The sequence below is a fragment of the Oncorhynchus mykiss genome, chromosome 8 (assembly GCF_013265735.2).
Source record: "Oncorhynchus mykiss isolate Arlee chromosome 8, USDA_OmykA_1.1, whole genome shotgun sequence".
Classification (NCBI taxonomy): Eukaryota; Metazoa; Chordata; class Actinopteri; order Salmoniformes; family Salmonidae; genus Oncorhynchus; species Oncorhynchus mykiss.
This window is the reverse complement of record NC_048572.1, coordinates 66075774-66097410: the sequence shown is the minus strand read 5'-3', so window position 1 is coordinate 66097410 and position 21637 is coordinate 66075774. Positions and strand designations below refer to the sequence as shown.

General features: G+C 43.1%; 1 protein-coding gene across 5 annotated transcripts; it reads left to right on the top strand.

Moving 5' to 3' along the window:
* The first annotated feature begins 459 nt into the window (after window positions 1–459).
* Window positions 460–20597, top strand: LOC110530374 (zinc finger CCHC domain-containing protein 2). 5 transcript variants are annotated; one of them, XM_036986002.1, is made up of 13 exons: window positions 460–1431; window positions 3326–3440; window positions 3925–3995; window positions 7325–7396; window positions 9349–9437; window positions 14864–14943; window positions 15583–15666; window positions 15858–15918; window positions 15990–16167; window positions 16290–16431; window positions 16541–16654; window positions 16876–18213; window positions 18536–20597. In XM_036986002.1, the coding sequence occupies exons 1-13, from the start codon at window positions 646–648 to the stop codon at window positions 18592–18594; spliced, it is 3189 nt and encodes a 1062-aa protein (XP_036841897.1). In that variant the 5' UTR covers window positions 460–645; the 3' UTR covers window positions 18595–20597. The 5 variants fall into 5 exon arrangements, with proteins under 5 accessions (XP_036841897.1, XP_036841899.1, XP_036841898.1 ...); XM_036986004.1 differs by having other exon boundaries at window positions 14864–14979; window positions 15990–16113; window positions 16290–16425; XM_036986003.1 differs by having other exon boundaries at window positions 14864–14979; window positions 15990–16113.
* Window positions 20598–21637: the final 1040 nt, after the last annotated feature.

The window sequence follows — 21637 nt, the reverse complement described above, 5'->3', positions numbered from 1 at the left end:
TCCAAGTTCGTTTTAGATAATTTGGCAGTACATCCAACCGGCCTCACAACCGCAGACCACGTATTACCATGCCAGCCCAGGAACTCCACATCCGGCTTCTTCACCTGTGGGCTTGTCAGACGCAGAGGTAGGTGGGTGCTCAGGAGTATTTCTGTCTGTAATAAAGCCCTTTTGCAGGGAAAAACTAATTCTGATTGGATGCAGCTGGCTCCCCAGTGGGTCAGCCTGGCCCACCCATGGCTGGGCCCCTGCCCAGTCATGTAAAATCCATAGATTAGGCCCTAATTTCTTTATTTCAATTGACTGATTTCCTTATATGAACTGTAACTCAGCAATATCGTTGAAATTGTTGCATATTGTTTATATTTTGAATCAGTATAATGAGCCACGTTGTAATGTTTAGAAATGAGGGCCTTTAATCTGAAGGTATTTAATAAGGTACAACGTGACGTCATCGTTTGTGCTGCTGGCAAAATACTAGTCTTGAAAATTAGTTACTGAGCTAGCTATAATCGCAGTCATTTCCGTCGAATATCCCATAACCACTCGGCTGCGGTGTACGGATGAGTACTGAACGATTATGTAAAGTTCTGACACATTTGAATGAATTGATAATTGCTAACAAGTCCTGCCGAAGAGTTGATCATGCTGAAAATTAAGATTCCCATTCGAACGGCGGAAGGAGACCATACCGTCGAAGACGAGCAGGAAAATACCGATTGCAGCAGTCACACTATTGATTCGGTTCCATATTGTAGTGTGAGGTTCAAACATTCAACGGGGGAGTCATATCGCCAGTGGCAAATTGACAAGAAGGCTGTGTTTGAGTGGTTCGGCTTGCACCTCAGCCCAGCGAAGCGGATAGAGTTTATGTACGGACTACTTCATATGTGTCAACCACTTGAGATTCGCTTTTTGGGATCATGTCTTGAGGATCTTGCACGGAAAGATGTCCACGTTTTCCGGGACTTTGAGATAACAGCAAACTGTCAAACTGACTTGGCCTTCCTTAAGGACGTTAGCGATCCTGTTGTGCGTTCCAAACTACTTGTCTACCTGTCACTTTTGCGATCTGGAAACAGAGAATGTGCGGACACACTGTATCGTGCTTTGAGCCATATAGACCCAGCGCTGTACTTAAATACTTATCATGGCGTTCCTTTATCTCCACGTGGTGGGAACACTCAGAATGTACCTGATCAACATTGCCCTCGCGAGGGTGGAATTGAGTCTGGGAGATCTGTGCATCCCAGCGGGACTCCACTGGAGGCAGAGTCGGGTTCCCTGGAGCACTTGGCGCTGCTTTTCACCATGGCCTCACTACACCCTGCTTTCCCTTTTTACCAGAGGGATACTGTCAGACACCAGTTGGATAATGTGGAACTGGTCTTAGAGGAGAGAATGGATTGCCACAAACGCATGAGTTTCCAGGTAAACACCACTTGACAGTGGCATGTTTATAGTGACCGCCATTGTAAACAAACTCGTACTATTTGGGACCGCGGGAGGAGGGGCTGTCTTGTATTTAGAGTTTATAGTCTCCGGGTTACGGCGTATTCCCGTGATTGACTGAAGTGCAGCTCAAGAGTGGAATTTGTGGCTTCCTCATTTTACCACCTCTCCTTAGATTAGCTTCTTACCTACCCCACTCCTTATGGTCACAGGGCAGGTGAAAGTAGCTAACTCCTCTGATTGGCTTCCACCATATTTACTATCCAGTGTCATTAGATCATTACAGGTGAGGAAACGACAAGAAAGCCAGTGAAGGCACTGGTACTGTGACTATTGAGATGCATCCCCTACTGGCCACCTTAGACATAGGAATGAACAGATGACGTTTTAATCAAAGTCTATATAGAATCAAATATTCTCAATTTCAGCCATCTTAGTTTAGATGGCATAATGTAGCAATTTATTTCTGGTAAATTGGGGCCAAATAATTGATGTAGGAATATGCTGTAATAACATGTACTGTGAATAGGCTTGTGGGGTCAGTAAAGAGGTTCAAACCTTTCATGCCAAGTAGTAATGCAAAGCACTGTTTAATTTCCAAGAACAGTCGTGAATGCCATGGCCATATGACTACAGACTGAGTTCATTGCGCTGTCACAAAAGGACAGACACCATAGACTTTGAATGAAGATCACTTTCTCAATTTGCCTTAGGGCAATTCCACATTAATGGAATTATGCTGAGACTCCGATTTTTCAATTTAAAATGTATGCCAAACAAAAAACATTGATTTCGAAGTTTCACAAACCATACAACTCTATGCGCAATGACTAATTTGAACAATTTACACAGTAAAACAAACAAAAAAACATTTACTGGAAAACTGTGCAGATGCAAAGTTTGTTAACAGAATTGCAGTAAAATATCCCTCTGTTATTCTGTTACCAAACTTTGTATCAGTTCTTCCAGTAAATGTGTTTTTGTAAAATGGTCAGTGGAAATTGTCAAAAGTAGTCCTTGTGCATAGAGTTGTATTGTTGGTTAAATGTTCAAATCAATGGTGTTGGTTTGGTATACATTTTAAAGTGAAACATCTGACTCTGTAATTCCGTTACCATGGAATTGCCCCTTGTGCACCAGGAGAATAGAGAGAGAGTTTATCTGGCTTTAGCAGACATTCTGGCCATGGCTACTGTGTCTTCTGTCATCTTGTCCACAGCAGCTAGCTACAGTAGCCTATATGAATGGGAACCCCCAGCATTCTTGTTTATGATTGCATTGTGATCTAACTTTGCATTGTGTTGGAGAAACCTCTCTCTCTCTCTCTGTGATCCAGTGAAAAAGCCAAGCGTTTTGAGACACACCCTCTTACTCATGTCTGGCTGGCTGACTGCTCTCTTAATTCCGCATTCTATAATTCCGTCTTTTAATTTATCTGTTATTTTACCAGGTAAGTTGACTGAGAACATATTCTCATTTGCAGCAACGACCTGGGGAATAGTTACAGGGGAGAGGAGGGGGATGAATGATCCAATTGTAAACTGGCTCTCAGCATAATGGCTTGTCTTGGCTGGCTCTCAGCATAATGACTTGTCTCATTCAGACAGTTAGTTAGCCTACACTTTCCTGTGGATTGGCAGTATTTCTAATCCAAATGGAGATGATTTATGAATAGAAATGAAACTGAAAAGAGTTATTCTCAAAGCATGCGGAGAAGAGAAAATTAGTATTGGTTCCAGTTGTTCAGTGCTGTAAGGGGGCAGTTGTTTGAAAGGTATTTGACTGTACTTGTGCATGTGACATTGAAACTTGATTGGGGGAGAAAGCACAAATGCATACTAAACCATCAATCTCTTCACTTTCCTGGTTGCAGCAGAAGCAGCATGCCCTTCGAAGGGAGGATCTCAGCCCCAGGAGCACTGACATGGGTCAGTCGGCCTGCTGTATTCCCAATCAACTCCCCAACAGGACATCATCCCAGAGAGAAGGTAGTCTCAATCCGGTTTGTCATTGTGTCCTCTGAGGTCTCTCATTTCCATGTTGAGAGGAGTGTTCAAAGCAAGATGTATTTTAGCCTAGTGCATTTGAGGTGAAATGAGACCCACACTATCAGATATGATACAATAGACAGGATATATTTTAAATTATCTGTATTTTGAACAGTAATCAAAATTACATTTAGATGAACACAGTGGCATACTGCAGTTTTGTGGAAAATTGATAACTTCCTGCAATTCTACACATTTATGTCATGGGGCAAAGAGAAACATTGGCAATCTGAAGCTCAGGACCCCAAAATGTCAGTTTTATAGCTAATCTCATGCTATTTTACACATTTTGCCATGAGGCAAAAATATAATTTCCATTGCTTATGACATGTTCATATACTATCTGGGGAGGGGAGTGCAGGGGTATGGGTGAACAGCAATTAAATACTCAAGAAAATAACCCTGGTCTTCTCTCTTCTTGCAGAAGTTCACATTGACAAGATTGTGCTAAAGACGATATCTTGGAACCGAGTAAGCAGTGAATACAGTATTGAGGTATGTACTGTAGGTTCATGTTTGGACTCTGTGCCTTGGTATGTTATTTTCCTGTGTATTTTATTCTTCTACATTTTGAGGCATACCTGCTGAAGGATCTAGATATACTTTATGTTTTATTAGGTGCATATATGGTGGGCCACCAGATTACTTCGTGCTACCTCCCATTCATCATGCAACGTTCTCTTACAACATCTGGACAGGCAGAGATCTAAGACTTTGCCTGTCCCTTAATCAATTGGCCCAGCGTCGTCTGCATTAGGGTTTGGCTGGGATAGGCCGTCATTGTAAATAAGAAATTGTTCTTAACTGACTTGCTTAGTTAAATAAAGGTCAAATAAAAATCAACAGTTAGGACTGTATGGCCAGGCATCATTATGACAGGCAGGACTGTGCTGAGGATGAGAGCAAGACAGAGCGCCAGGTTAAATAGGACAGCAGGAAGGATTGCGCCCTCCTAATCGCATGCTGTCCTCCGTTGCATGAGAACACAATCTGGTGGAAATATGTCCTAGCTCGTTTGCCACGCCAAAACATCTGCCGTGACTGTTTTTACAAGCCTGCGGCGGCGGCATATCAGCCTGTAAAAACGTAAGGTCTTCAATTTAGACTAGAGGGTTGAAGGACTTGAGGTTAGCTCCAGGATTTTACGGCACTGAAATGATGAGGGGTCATCTTGACTGCTTTCGCTCAGATAGCCGTAGTAGTAATAAAATAGACTAACATCTGACCAAAGTTGTCCTTATCTGTGGACTAGTCATGTAGCTTGTTGAGTAGCTAGAGCAAACTAAACGGTTCAAATCAGATCTATGTTATGTGGATAGCAAGATGGGCTGTATTGAGACTTCTGAATAACATCAGTTAAAGGAAAAGGACACACACTATATTTTGGTATTTGTTTCATTCATCCATTTTTGCATGTCACCAATCAAGTTTAAGATGTATGACTTTCAAAATACAGAAATGATCCCTGTATGATGCATTTTGTGTCGTGATGCAAAATAATAATTCATTTAATTTTTTCTGCTTAGTCTGCTCTACAGAGACAGTGGTACTGAGTGTGCACTAGTGTGACCTGTGTGGAGGTGTGTCACTGATATGAATGTCTAGGCTAGATGATGATGGCCTATCTATGATGGAAGTGAGGGATTTTTATATTTTCCCTTGGTCTATGGGAAAGACATGTCTCAGTCGAGGGGATTGTGTCCAACAGGGCATAGATAGAACCTCGCTTTCCAGTTTTTACGGGTGGTAGAGAAGTAGAAGGGTTTAATATGTTATTGAACCCTACTGTCTTATAGCCTACTTGAAAAGGATTCAGTTAAGAGGCACTGTGTTAGAAATCAACTGGCACGCTCTTGGCTGAAATGTGAAAGGGGACAGTGATAAAATGTTGTTGCCAGCCAGTGCTAGAAACACACACTAGAGAGAGGGGTGGCTTGCTGGGCAGTGCCATCTGCTCCGCTGGGCATGGTGTATTAGTATGTTAAAGAGACCAGAACATGATCTTCAGCACAGGATGCACGTCACTCTGTCTACTCTAGGCCTGCCCTAGACGCCCAGGCTACTCTTCGTGGTGTTGTGAGAGTAGCCTGTACAACTAGGGCTGTGCTGAGGCCTACAGAGTTTTGTGTAAAACAATGCTGTGAGAGTCTGTTTACTATGCCTAGGCTACCTCTCACAGTGCGTGCCACTGGTGATGTACAGCACTTTGCCGGACATGCTAGCTGTTTTCGGCGGCACATCATCACTTCAAACGCATTCCGTCGTGGTGTTATCGGTTGGCCTACTGGTAGTACCGGTAAAGTGTAAGTTATGAATCATAAATCACCATACAGCTGACACATTTTGATTTCATAAATCATTTTGAGTTCAAGTTGGTTGTCCAAAATACTATCAGCTGGCACTACATCTTTGCTGATGAATGTCCTGATCTCTGGCCAGTCAATTGGTTAAATTACATTGTTGTTTCGTCTCTTAATCGCTTCCAATAGATCTGAAAATGATACAATAACCATTCATTCAACCGACTGTTTGTTTATAATGAGGGACGTCCCACGTTTAACCTGGACACACAAATAGTAGGAATTTGCGCAGACTTCAGCCATGACTGCATGAGAGAGAAATGAAACATCTGCATGTCGCCTGCAGGTGCGAGTGTGTGTTTCACTGTCCAATCCCAGGTTTGAACATGATCCGAGCGTGTGATCTGAGGCTGTTCGGTCTCTTGGGCATCAACTTGGGAAAGCCTCAAGGGAGAGCAGACAGTGCATTATAAACAAAGAGCCGCATATATTGGCCAAAAAATAACACATCTTTTTTTTCGGTGTGTAGAGAAAAGTGAGGTGGGGCATCCGACAAATTAAACTTTGTCCGGCCTTACTGTTCTGGCTTGTTAAATTTGAATTTGACAAAGAGCAACAGATGTGTCATATCCCACTTCAAGTTGTGAGTGCTTTTGCATTCACCTTTGTCAGATCAGGGATCATGATGAAGATGGAATAGGGTGCTGTTTGGGGACTCCACTCAGCCATTTGAACTGTTTCCCCTAGAATTTAGCTAGGGGGGTCCGGGAGCACCAAAACATTTTTGAGGCCCTTGTTGGCTGCAGAGGCATTTAGCTTCTTTTTTTAAGTGAATTTCTTGCAATTATACACATTTTGCCATGGGGCAAAAACAAAAAAAAAGTTTTGAAGATGCACTATGCAGAAATCCCTCAGCCAGTTCCTGGTTGCTAAAATTCTAATAGTTTGCCTGATTTCCGTTTATGTGATCAAACAAGCAAGTATAGTGTAGAGAATCATTGTACCATCTAAACTGCTGGGAAATATCTTTTCCATAACCAAAAATATTGTTACTCTGTGATGGACAGGGTAGAGTAGAGACTGCCAGTCTGTGAAAGAGCTGTTTTTAAATTGACACAATACCTCTTAGCAAAGGTGTCAGCTAGAGATTACATGCAGGAGCTTGTAGGGATTTGTAGTTTTGCATAGTCTACTTTGATGCTAATTAGTATTTCCAAATCTGAGAGTAAATAGAGCCGAGTACGTTGATAAAAGTGACCTTGTCTGAGAGAGATTTACACGCTTATGAAAAAGTCACGCCAGGGTAAGCCTACATGAAACTTTACTTTAAGTGGTTCTAAAATCCACTATGGGAAAAATGTATGATTGGAGCCATTTCCATATTTGACCGCTAGGTTTTATGGGTATTATGACTCATACAGTGGTACTCTATTGCATCATGCTGTCAAAAGCAATGTATCGGCTGTGTGTTTAGTAAAGTATACTTATGATGTGATGTTGTCTCCTTCTCTTCCCTTCTTCTAGGTCCAGTGGTCTGACTCAACATGGACCACAGTGACCAAGACTCACCATGAGCTGGGTGACTTCCTGTCCAAGGTACAAGAGAAAAAACACATCCCCATCAATAGATTATAGGCCTAGAATATACTGTATTTAATGTCAGGAGAAATGAAATCACACACTCCTCCATTTGTACAGAGAGGTCTCTAAATGTTGTCTTATAAAGGTCAACCCAGATGCTGTTTTTACTTTCCAAATGTTGTCATGTGTTTTCTAGTCACTGAATGCTCTGTGTGCATGCTAATAGGACTAAAGCTAATACTGTGACTTTCTGTATTCAAATGTATTTCTTCGTCTAGCTTTATGTATACCCCTAAATGTTGTATGTAAACATCATGAATATACAGTGGCAAAAAAAAGTATGTGAACCCTTTGGAAATACCTGCATTTCTGCATAAATTGGTCTAAAATTTGATCTGGTCACAACAATAGACAAACAGTCTGTTTTAAACTAATAACACACAAATAATCATATGTTTTCATGTCTTTATTGAACACACCGTGTAAACACACAGTGCAGGGTGGAAAAAGTATGTGAACCCTTGGATTTAATAACTGGTTGACCTGCCTTTTGGTAGCAATAAGCTCAACCAAACGTTTTCTGTAGTTATGGATCAGACCTGCACAACGGTCAGGAGGAATTTTGGACCATTCCTCTTTACAAAACTGTTTCAGTTCCACAATATTCTTGGTATGTCTGGCGTGAACCGCTCTCTTGAGGGCATGCCACAGCATCGCAATCGGGTTGAATTCAGGACTCTGACTGGGCCACTCCAGAAGGTGTATTTTCTTGATAAACTTGGGAATTAATTTTTCCGTCGACTATAGAAAGCTGTCCTGGCCTTGAGGCAGCAAAGCATCCCCAAACCATGATGCTCCCTCCACCATACTTTACAGTTGGGCTGTGCCTTTTTTTTTCTCCACACATAGTGTTATGTGTTCCTTCCAAACAACACAACTTTAGTTTCATCTGTCCACAGAATATTTTGCCAGCAGCTCTGTGGAACAGCCAGGTGCTCTTTTGCAAACTTCAGACGTGCAGCAATGTTTTTTTTGGACAGCAGTGGCTTCTTCCATCGTTTTACGTATCGTAAACTCATCAACAGAGATGTTAGCATGTTACAGAGATTTCTGTAAGTCTTTAGCTGACACTCTAGGATTCTTCTTAACCTCATTGAGTGTTCTGTGCTGTGCTCTTGCAGCCATCGTTGCAGGACGGCCACTCATAGGGAGAGTAGCAACAGTGCTGAACTTTCTCCATTTTATAGACAATTTGTCTTACCGTGAACTGATGAACATAAAGACTTTCCAGCTTTATGCAAATCAACAATTCTTAATCTTAGTTCTTCTGAGATGTCTTTTGTTTGAGGCATGGTTCACATCAGGCAATGCTTCTTGTGAATAGGAAACTCAAATGTTGAGTTTTTATATAGGGCAGGGCAGCTCGAACCAACATCTCCAATCTTGTCTCATTGATTGGACTCCAGGTTAACTGACTCCTGACTCCAGTTATCTTTTGGAGAAGTCATTAGCCTAGGGGTTCACATACTTTTTCCAACCTACACTGAATGTTTAATAAAAAAATAAAACTTGTATTTAACACGGCAAGTCAGTTAAGAACAAATTCTTTTTTACAATGACGGCTTAGGAGCAGGTGGTTAACTGCCTTGTTCAGGGGCTGAACGACAGATTTCTACCTTGTCAGCTCGGGTATTCGATCTAGCAACCTTTTGGTTACTGGCCCAACTCTCTAACCATTAGGCTACCTGCTGCCTTGTATTCAATATAGACAATAAAAATACAATAATTTGTGTTATTAGTGTAAGCACATTATGTTTGTCTATTGTTGTGACTTAGATGAAGATCAGATCAAATTTGATGACAAATTTATGCAAAAATCCAGGTAATTCCAAAGTGTTCACATGCTTTTTCTTGCCACTGTATGAATGTATATGATAACCGCTCATGATTCCCTGAACCCCATACAGAGGTCCACTGAGCCCTTTGAGAAGGGCCTGGTGAGGTTACTGGCCCAGGAAGACCAGTATGAGCCCAGGGACCTGGAGAGGACACTACAGTGAGTTCCCCTCTTTGTTTGATCATTCAGCTCAGAGCAGCACAGTGTAACTGGAAATCTCAACAGGGTTTTTATAATGTCAAAACAAAAATATACACTGCTCAAAAAAATTAAAGGGAACACTAAAATAACACATCCTAGATCTGAATGAATGAAATATTCTTATTAAATACTTTTTTCTTTACATAGTTGAATGTGCTGACAACAAAATCACGCACAAATTATCAATGGAAATCAAATTTATCAACCCATGGAGGTCTGGATTTGGAGTCACACTCAAAATTAACGTGGAAAACCACATTACAGGCTGATCCAACTTTGATGTAATGTCCTTAAAACAAGTCAAAATGAGTCTCCGTAGTGTGTGTGTGGCCTCCATGTGCCTGTATGACCTCCCTACAACGCCTGGGCATGCTCCTGATGAGGTGGTGGATGGTCTCCTGAGGGATCTCCTCCCAGACCTGGACTAAAGCATCCGCCAACTCCTGGACAGTCTGTGGTGCAACGTGGCGTTGGTGGATGGAGCGAGACATGATGTCCCAGATGTGCTCAATTGGATTCAGGTCTGGGGAACGGGCGGGCCAGTCCATAGCAGGAACTGCTGACACACTCCAGCCACATGAGGTCTAGCATTGTCATGCATTAGGAGGAACCCAGGGCCATCCGCACCAGCATATGGTCTCACAAGGGGTCTGAGGATCTCATCTCGGTACCTAATGGCAGTCAGGCTACCTCTGGCAAGCACATGGAGGGCTGTGCGGCCCCCCAAAGAAATGCCACCCCACACCATGACTGACCCACCGCCATACCGGTCATGCTGGAGGATGTTGCAGGCAGCAGAACGTTCTCCACGGCGTCTCCAGACTCTGTCACGTGCTCAGTGTGAACCTGCTTTCATCTGTGAAGAGCACAGGGCGCTAGTGGCGAATTTGCCAATCTTAGTGTTCTCTGGCAAATGCCAAACGTCCTGCACGGTGTTGGGCTGTAAGCACAACCCCTACCTGTGGACGTTGGGCCCTCATACCACCCTCATGGAGTCTGTTTCTGACAGTTTGAGCAGACACATGCACATTTGTGGCCTGCTGGAGGTCATTTTCCAGGGCTCTGGCAGTGCTCCTCCTGCTCCTCCTTGCACAAAGGCGGAGGTAGCGGTCCTGCTGCTGGGTTGTTGCCCTCCTACGGCCTCCTCCACGTCTCCTGATGTATTGGCCTGTCTCCTGGTAGCGCCTCCATGCTCTGGACACTACGCTGACAGACACAGCAAACCTTCTTGCCACAGCTCGCATTGATGTGCCACCCTGGATTAGCTGCACTACCTGAGCCACTTGTGTGGGTTGTAGACTCCATCTCATGCTACCACTAGAGTGAAAGCACCGCCAGCATTCAAAAGTGACCAAAACATCAGCCAGGAAGCATAGGAACTGAGAAGTGGTCTGTGGTCACCACCTGCAGAACCACTCCTTTATTGGGGTTGTCTTGCTGATTGCCTATAATTTCCACCTGTTGTCTATTCCATTTGCACAACAGCATGTGAAATGTATTGTCAATCAGTGTTGCTTCCTAAGTGGACAGTTTGATTTCACAGAAGTGTGATTGACTTGGAGTTACATTGTGTTGTTTAAGTGTTCCCTTTATTTTTTTGAGCAGTGTGTCTGTATATATATTTTTTTACCCCTCCACCACCTCTTCGGAGGACAACTATCCTAGTTTTTTTTACAGCTTTTTTGCTACATATACATACATGGTACTTTTATATATAACAACAATACATTACCAAACAAACTCTTTAATCCCAACCCTCAGACACGCTCATCTCGTCCCGTCTATCACCATAGACCACCCTCTCAGCCCATCCCACCTATCAACATAGACCGCCCTTGTTTGGTTTCCATGTGCCATATATTTTTCACTTGTTCTGTGATGTTTTACAACATTTTATCTTTCTAATAGTATATTATCCACAGATTGTGAGCTAAAGATGAGAACCTTTCCTGCGAGTATTATTATATTATTTATTGATTGTCTATGGCTTTCTAGATCGCCCAACACTGCTATTTGTAAGGTTAATTTTAAGTGAATGTTGTGATTTGTTTATTTTTTACCCATTCCTGAACCTGTGACCAGAAACAAGCTACATAGTGGCAATAAAAATCTACAGAGCTAGATTGTTGTATGCTCTCTCTCTCTATATATATATATATATATATATATATATACATACAGTGCCTTGCGAAAGTATTCGGCCCCCTTGAACTTTGCGACCTTTTGCCACATTTCAGGCTTCAAACATAAAGATATAAAACTGTATTTTTTTGTGAAGAATCAACAACAAGTGGGACACAATCATGAAGTGGAACGACATTTATTGGATATTTCCAACTTTTTTAACAAATCAAAAACTGAAAAATTGGGCGTGCAAAATTATTCAGCCCCTTTACTTTCAGTGCAGCAAACTCTCTCCAGAAGTTCAGTGAGGATCTATGAATGATCCAATGTTGACCTAAATGACTAATGATGATAAATACAATCCACCTGTGTGTAATCAAGTCTCCGTATAAATGCACCTGCACTGTGATAGTCTCAGAGGTCCGTCAAAAGCGCAGAGAGCATCATGAAGAACAAGGAACACACCAGGCAGGTCCGAGATACTGTTGTGAAGAAGTTTAAAGCCGGATTTGGATACAAAAAGATTTCCCAAGCTTTAAACATCCCAAGGAGCACTGTGCAAGCGATAATATTGAAATGGAAGGAGTATCAGACCACTGCAAATCTACCAAGACCTGGCCGTCCCTCTAAACTTTCAGCTCATTCAAGGAGAAGACTGATCAGAGATGCAGCCAAGAGGTCCATGATCACTCTGGATGAACTGCAGAGATCTACAGCTGAGGTGGGAGACTCTGTCCATAGGACAACAATCAGTCGTATATTGCACAAATCTGGCCTTTATGGAAGAGTGGCAAGAAGAAAGCCATTTCTTAAAGATATCCATAAAAAGTGTTGTTTAAAGTTTGCCACAAGCCACCTGGGAGACACACCAAACATGTGGAAGAAGGTGCTCTGGTCAGATGAAACCAAAATTGAACTTTTTGGCAACAATGCAAAACGTTATGTTTGGCGTAAAAGCAACACAGCTGAACACACCATCCCCACTGTCAAACATGGTGGTGGCAGCATCATGGTTTGGGCCTACTTTTCTTCAGCAGGGACAGGGAAGATGGTTAAAATTGATGGGAAGATGGATGGAGCCAAATACAGGACCATTCTGGAAGAAAACCTGATGGAGTCTGCAAAAGACCTGAGACTGGGACGGAGATTTGTCTTCCAACAAGACAATGATCCAAAACATAAAGCAAAATCTACAATGGAATGGTTCAAAAATAAACATATCCAGGTGTTAGAATGGCCAAGTCAAAGTCCAGACCTGAATCCAATCGAGAATCTGTGGAAAGAACTGAAAACTGCTGTTCACAAATGCTCTCCATCCAACCTCACTGAGCTCGAGCTGTTTTGCAAGGAGGAATGGGAAAAAATGTCAGTCTCTCGATGTGCAAAACTGATAGACATACCCCAAGCGACTTACAGCTGTAATCGCAGCAAAAGGTGGCGCTACAAAGTATTAACTTAAGGGGGCTGAATAATTTTGCACGCCCAATTTTTCAGTTTTTGATTTGTTAAAAAAGTTTGAAATATCCAATAAATGTCGTTCCACTTCATGATTGTGTCCCACTTGTTGATTCTTCACAAAAAAATACAGTTTTATATCTTTGTTTGAAGCCTGAAATGTGGCACAAGGTCGCAAAGTTCAAGGGGGCCGAATACTTTCGCAAGGCACTGTATATATATATATATAGCATAGCATTCTGTCGGTGGCAAGAATTTTATATAATCATTTTATTTGGAAAAACTCAAGTGTTGAATCAAGTGTAGTTTTTTTGTACCAATTCATAAACCATGTGCCATGGAATTGGTACATCAAATCTCCTCCCATATATTTTGCAACCTGTATGGTGCAGCTGTCAACAGTTTTGTCCTCAGATGAAACTGGTATATTTTTCTATTTATGCCAATTCCTTTCAGCCAATTTGTATCTTTAATATATGGCAGGCAAACACGTTCCCTACCTTCGCCCTTTTCCACTTGCCTCGTCCATTTTTGTGGTAGTGCTGCAATCAGTTAGTTGTACATTTGGATTGAGCAGATATTCCCATATATTTTTGATAACTGCATATGTGACATAACTCCTCCATTTCTATTCATAGTGTCATTAATAAATATAATACCATGAAATAATGTTTTTCTTATTAATCAATATATTTGAGTTTATAACATTTAACAAACACAACATTTGTTGTAATATTTGTTCTATATTTTCTGGAGGATAAAACTGAAATTGTAACCAGCTCTGTATGGCTTGTTTAAGAAAGGGCGATACCTTAAGCAAAATTTCATTTTCAATTAGTTGGAAACGAGAAATTGTAATCTGTATGAAAGCAAAAAAGCAATTTTGAACAACGGATGAGCTTTTCTTAATAATCTACTGGAGAACCATTTTGCGTTTAAGTATAACTTATGTTTGAGTGTAGCTTTTAACAGAGGGGTTTAAAGCTTTTAGTATTTAATAATTTTAACCCCCCAAACTCATATTCATTATACAAATAGGCATGTTTAATTTTGTCTGGCTTAGCATTCCAAAAAGAATGAAATATGTTTTGCTCATATGATTTTAAAAACAAATCCTCTGGAGTAGACAATGCCGTTAGTATGTAAGTAAGTAAACTGTGATAGGACCAAATAGTTTACCAATGTAATTTTCCATAAATAGGCAAGTATTTACCTCTCCATGGTTGCAAAGTCTCTCTATTTTTGCTAGCTTTCTATTGAAATTTAATTGAGGTAAGTTCATTTATAATTTGAGATGTGAATACCAAGTATGATACTTGAAGCTCAAGCACTTTCCTGTTACCTTTTTTACATGTTGCTTTACTCTCAAGCCTCAATATTGTGTAGAAAGTAGAGTAGTCTACCCTCTAGTTGTTGTCACCAACGCTTCCATAAGCTCCAGTGTTGTCAGTTATGGTGAAGAACCTCAGGCTTCACATATGTCAGAACCATAGAACCCAGGCAATGATATCTAGGTCAATGGTGATGATGTCATTACCAGAGGGATTCGCTGGCCATCCTTTACAGATATGGATGGGATCACTTTTTCCGCCCTTCCACTCCCATTCAAGCCCCACCAGCACTTTGACTTCCCACTCAAAGTGTACCATAACCATACCTTTCTGTTTGATGTACTAGTATACAACAGGTGATTGTACACATTACATTTCAATTTCCAAGTCACCTTCTCTCTCCCTCTTTCCCTCTGTATAATTTATATCTCTAACACCCCCCCCCCCCCCCCCCATCTCTCTCCACTGTGACAGGGAGATGCTTCTGTCAGCCCCAGCAGCCTTCAGGCGGAGACGAGAGGTCTGCAGGTTCCTCCTCCCCCACTGCAGCCACTGTAAGTGTCTGTGCCCCTGTCTCAGCCTTCAGGGAGGTGAGATATCATATGCTCCACTGACCTTTACAGGAATGCATGTCTACATGAACCATCCACATGATTGGTTAGGGATACCTTGGAACTCGGAGCACAATTACCCCTCTCTCTTCTCAAATAATTTGTATGTGGGTTGATCTGGTCGGTTCCTAATGACTAATCGTACCAATGAACATCTTCTCAGTCATCCTAACTCCATATTTTTCACTTCCTTTGACAACGCCCTGAGCCATGTTTCAGTAGTGCTACCAGGGGACATGTAAATCCTCCAGAAATAAGACACGCACTGCTTGATGGCAAGCTTAGAGAATAAACCCAGCTTCACAGTGAACACTTCTCAGCATAGCTGCAGGGCCAGGAGGCTGTTTTACCACATGAAACCCCAGCCATTATAAATTGACTTAGTGAAATGATTATTGAGAAAGTTTCCTCAAGCATCCATTGCTGGTTGGTTTCACACAGCTGCATCAAATTGACCACAGAAATTCATAAACCAAGAGTGTATTTATTTTGTTAGAGATGTGGAAAAGTTGTGATGTTGTGTAGGCAGGAGGTCTCGTCGCACATTCCCTAATATCTCACCATCCGGTCTCTCCTACCCAGATAACACAGTACCTCCTGGAAAGACCTGTAAGGCACCTGAGCACTTTAAAGAAGACTGCACTGAGCCATCCAGTCAGGACCATGGTGTGTGTGCTGTATGGTATTAGTTATATTGTCTTTAGGCAGAGTAATGATTTATTTAGCATGTCTCATTCTTTGTGGGGTTGAAATGACATCGTATTTGTAAATGGCTATTTCATAGAGACAGATATTCGTTGCCTGTAGTTGAAGTTCACTAGTACTTCTCTCTCGTCATTCTCCTCTCCCTCACCCAGACATAGGTTCTCACCACCTAAGGCATCAGACGGCGTGCAGCAGCAAGAGGCTAGGCCAGGGGTAAGACTTGTGACCTTGTGTCTGATGCACTGATGGGTTATACTAAGAGGATCCCTGCTTTCACTTTACAGCACACGGATGACAAAGAGCAGCCAGAGTGAGAGCCAGAGGCCTGCTGTTCACGCAGAGCACAATGGAGTGATGCAGAGGAGGAGGAAACCAGGCATCATGACCTGTAGGCCAGACCCACATCAGGTCAGTCGCACTGGCCTCTCCTTTCTCTCTCTGGCCTGGCCATTAGAGACGCTGGTAGGTTGGCGGTGGAGGACTGTCTATGTGCTGTATACTGCTGACTGGCATTTGTTATTTTTTGTTTCGATAATACTCATTTGAATCTGTTTAGGGTGTTAAATGACCTCCTCTCTCTTCAGAACGCAGATGAGAAATGGGCTTTCACTCCAGAAAAAAAGAGCAGAAGAAGACTAGGTGGAAGGAGAAGTGATGGGGCTAAAGGCTACATACCCAGCAGCTTCATCAGACCACAGTCAACACACATGACCAGACAGGGTGCCAGTAAGAGGAAGTAACCAATGGGTGTGGCAATAGCCTACCCTATTTGTTTTCCAGCTTAACAATTAACATTATAACAACATGTATGTTGTGTGTTCCTTTACCACTGTAGAGCCGGTCCAGAACAGGTATGGAGACACGTGGTCCGATAGCTCCAGTACTCCCTCCAGTCCCCAGCACGAGGCACATGAGAGCCTGGATATTGAGGACCTGGACGACGAGAGAGGTGAGTGGCCTCTCTAAACCCTGTCTGCCCCCCTCTCTTTTCTGTCGGGAACTCATGGGGTTTAATCCTAGTCCTGAACTAAATAGCACTTTCATTGGAGATTCTCCATTTTAGTCAAGGACAAGGCTTTAACTGGTTCTGGGAAACCGGACCGTGACATCGGAGTCTTTAGTGCTGTTGAAACTCAAGATGTCTTTTTAATGATAGCTTCTCTCCACCAGACACTGCTGAGAGTTACTCAGACCACTCCATCCAGGAGAAGAGGGCGAGTGATGACAGCAGAGGGGAAGTTGTAGCTACTGTACACGCTATAGTCCCTGTCCCCTACAGAGAAGAGACATCCTACACTGGCAGTCCCCTGAGTGTACACCCTCTATCAATGACGGTCCAGAATGGGCGAACCATGCCAGACAGGACGGTCATGGTCACTCCACAGCCAGGGGACGGTTCACCAGCAGATGGGGCACTGACTGGGACCACCTCCATGGTTCCTCAGGAGTCCATCCCAAGCCAAGCTTCCCTGGGAGACCCTGAGAGGCAGGGGCACGTGTCTGCCCCCCTGAGCTCACCTCAGCTAGCCAATTTAGGATCCAGCATTCACCTAAAGCCCCAGTGTTATATGACCCCTACCAGCCCAGAGAGTAGAAGCACTAACCCCCATCACCAGCCCCCAATGAGCGCCATCAGTGTCATCCCCCTGACCTTCCACGTGTGCCCCCTGAGGCCAGCATACACCAGCACTGACCCAGCCTCCACCGCCACCCTACCCCTACCAGCCTCTCTCCCTGACCCTAGCACCAGGACCCAAGCCCTGGCTGCGCCCACCAGCCTACCCACCCCTACCTCCGTGACACCCTCCTCAGTGGCCACTGTCACCCCAGCTGCAATCAGCCAGGTTCAGGCCACTCTGCCCCCAGCCATCCCCACTCACACCCCCGGCCCCGTGGCCAGCCCAGCCCTGACCCTCATCCACAGCACGGCCCAGGGAGATGGTGCCTCCTGCAGCAGCTCTTGGGTGGCAGCAGGGCAGGCCCAGACCCAGCAGCAGGCCCTCCCTCCACAGCAACAGCAGATGAGCTGCAATTCCTGTGGTTGCCGTGGCAGCTGTGGTAATAGCCACTCTACCGCCCCCAGCCCCAACTTCTCCTTCCCTCCCCAGCTGGGGCGCCAGGTCTTCAGCAATGCCCACCTCCCTCTCTTCCACCTCCCATCCATGTGCAGCACTGGATATCCCAGCCACCGCAGCCAGGTCCAACACCAGAGCAACGCCACCACCCAGCTACCATTCTACCCCCCTCCACCTCACACGGCCACCCCCACCTCCACGCCACCTCCACGCCACTCCCACCACATGCTGGTCACCCAGGCTGGTTACAACCTGCAGCAGATGGCAGCGGCTCCCTTCAACAGCCTCTACACGCCCATGTTCTCCTCGTTGGGACTGGGACTGGGCACGGGCACGATGAAGAGCAGTGCCAACTTCTCTTGCTATAACTGTGGGCTAAGCGGGCATTATGCCCAGGACTGCAAACAGCCCTCCATGGACGCCGGGCAGCAAGGTAATATTGGCCAGGCTAGTGGCAGAGAGAGGAGGTGAAGTCTTTCAGAGATTCCTCATCCTTAGTTTCAGCATAGGAAGGCAAAGCTTTATTTGGTAACGTGTTTGTTTTTTTTGTTCACTGTGTTTTGCACTGTCCAACATTTTTATGTCTGAAGCTGGATTGTCTGAATGAGCTCTATTAAATACCCAGGCCAAGTGTTAAAACATGTTTTGATAGGACTGTCTCTGAATCTGAAAGACTAGCATAGACTATGGACATCACATTTCTTTAGGTTACTTGTTAGGCACGCGACACTGACACACTCCTGTGTGTGTTTCAGGTGACTTTCGGCTGAAGCACACGGCCGCCCACTTCTTTGAAGCAGACCAAACTGACTGACATGAGGGGACCAAGGCAATGCTTTGTTTCTCACTACAGTAAAGATTCCAGAAAATGTTTTCGTGGGTTGAGTTTTTCACCAATTGTATTACTTTGCAAATATCCGGACTTGTTTCTCAGCAGAGAATGGAATCCTGTATCATTCTCAGACTTTTCAGGGCGGTGGTATTTTGCCCTGAAGTACAAGACAGGCTCACGTTTCCAGACTAGTCTATTAAAGAAAGAGAACCACATCTTTAAATGGTGAGGTGGTAAACTTGCATTTATTAAGGATTAATGGATTGGCTGAAGGTTGTTATATCCACATTTCAAAGCAGGTCTTTTTAGTACTTTTCAATTAGTTTCTTACTTTTTTATATTATCTCATAGGTGTTCAAAATGCAAGATACAGTTTCAAAGCAGCTAGTCGTTAACCAGCTAATTTTAATTTTATTCATGCGAGAACAAAATATGTGAAGAACCTCACGCTCTTATTTTTGGGGGATTGTGATAAAGCGGAGAAAAGATGCATGGTTTATAAGATAACGTATGTATGACATAATTAGGTTTTTGACAGAATATGCTGAATGTACCATAAATACCCTGTATTTGATCTGTTTTACAAGCTAATGGTATTCCATTGGAGGGAAATTTTGTACGAAAAAATTGTTTTATCGCCGTTTGTTACCACTTGATATAATGTGAAGCGTGTATTAAGTCAATCCTGTCTCATTCATGATGTTAATGCTGCTGCTGTTTGGTTTGTTTCCTGGGGGCAAAAATTCACTAATTTGTGTATATGTGGGTGGGTCATGTCCCCAATGCTCTCAGGCAATGAGAGGACTCTTGTGGTTGTATCCCTTGAGCGTCTCTCCTCTAGGAAGAGATTTATTGAGGTCCAAATCAACCCCCCACCCACCAATAGGCACTTGGGACGATCCAAAATCACCCTAGCCACTTCGGAAATCTGAATGCATTGGATAGGTTAAATCAATGGTGAAAGCTTTACCTGAGCTTGCCTTCTGATAAGCCAAGTGGAACTCTTGCCATATTGCCTTCACCTAATACAATACTTCCTGATCTAAGGTTTGATTTTTGGATTGGGCTACAGAATCAATGGTCCCTTGTCCTACCGCCATGCATGTACTGTACCTGTTGAATGTGTGGCTCCTGCCTGTTTGTGTAGGCGTGTCCAGCTCTTTGTTGCCAGAACCTATGTGCCATATTCCTCCTTTCTCATGCAGCAAGGAGGTTGTAGTATGCATGTAAGTGTGTATTTGTGCACAGCAGTAAGGGGCTAACTTCACACACATACCTTGCCTGTATGATTGACAACTATACAGAATAACTTCTGTATTAGAAAAAAGGTAACACGGTTGTTTGTGGGTTTGAAAGCCACTTGTCTTTCACTGTTCGTTGAGGTGGATTGTTTTGTGTTTTCCACACACAGGCAAAAACTATGTAAACTATTTGAAATTACATTCAGGTAAAATCACTGTTTTATAAAGTGGAACTTATCCTCTGTTTTTCTGTAAGCAGCTTTTAATTTTTAATTTTTTTTATTTTATTTAAGTATTTTATATTGGATTTCAGAGGCCTAGTTGTTGACTTTATTTTAATGAATATCTTTATTTTGATAAAGAACATTAAAGTTGAGTGGAAAAATAGACTATCAAGCTTGGGTTGTATTTGTTTAACTTCTCTATAGTTAAAGATGCTGTGCTGTAGATTAAGGTAGTGTTACCTCTGATGCGATGACTGTATTACTAAATGTTAACATGTAGTCACTGAAAGGGAAGACGACAATAGTTCCTTCCTGTGCTAAATTAAGCTACCAGAATTTTTTTCAGTTAAGTTGGTAGCAATCAAACAGCTAAGTTTATATATTTTTTTATATGGCGAGAAACCCATACTATAATGAACAAAGATAAATGCAATTTCAAACATTTTAATGAGTTACAGTTCATATGAGGAAATCAGTCTATTTAAATAAACAAATTTGCTCCTAATGTATGGATTGTACATGACTGGGAATACCGATATTTATTTATTTATTTTATTTATCTGTTATTTTACCAGGTAAGTTGACTGAGAACACGTTCTCATTTGCAGCAACAACCTGTGGAATAGTTACAGGGGAGAGGAGGGGGATGAATGAGCCAATTGTAAACTGGGGATTATTAGGTGACAGTGACGGTTTGAGGGTCAGATTGGGAATTTAGCCAGGACTCCGGGGTTAACACCCCTACTCTTACGATACGTGCCATGGGATCTTTAATGACCTCAGAGAGTCAGGACACCCGTTTAACGTCCCATCCGAAAGACGGCACCCTACACAGGGCAATGTCCCCAATCACTGCCCTGGGGCATTGGGATATTATTATTTTTTTAGACCAGAGGAAAGAGTGCCTCCTACTTGCCCTCCAACACCACTTCCAGCAGCATCTGGTCTCCCATCCAGGGACTGACCAGGACCAACCCTGCTTAGCTTCAGAAGCAAGCCAGCAGTGGTATGCAGGGTGGAATGCTGCTGGCATATGCAGCCGTTAGTCAGATACCTTAAAAGAAATGGGCCTCAGCATATCGTCACAGTATTTCTGTGCATTCAAATTGACATCGATAAAATGCAGCTTGCCCAAACCATAACCCCACCGTCACCATGGGGCACTCTGTTCACAACTTTGACATCAGCAAACCGCTCCCCCACACGATGCCATACACGTGGTCTGCGATTGAGGCTGGTTGCCAAATTCTCTAAAATGGCATTGGAGGCGGCTTAAGATAGAGAAATGAACTTTACATTTTCTGACAACCGCTCTAGTGGACACTTCTGCAGTCAGCATGCCAATTGCATGTGCCCTCAACTTGAGACATCTGTAGCATTGTGACAAAACGGCACATTTTAGAGTGGTCTTTTGTCCCCAGCACAAGGTGTACCTGTGTAATGATCATGCTGTTTAATCAGCTTTTTGATATGTCACACCTAACATGATCCAAGTGGATGGTTTATCTTGGTAATGGACAAATGCTCACTAACAGGAATGTAAAAAAAAATTGTGCACAA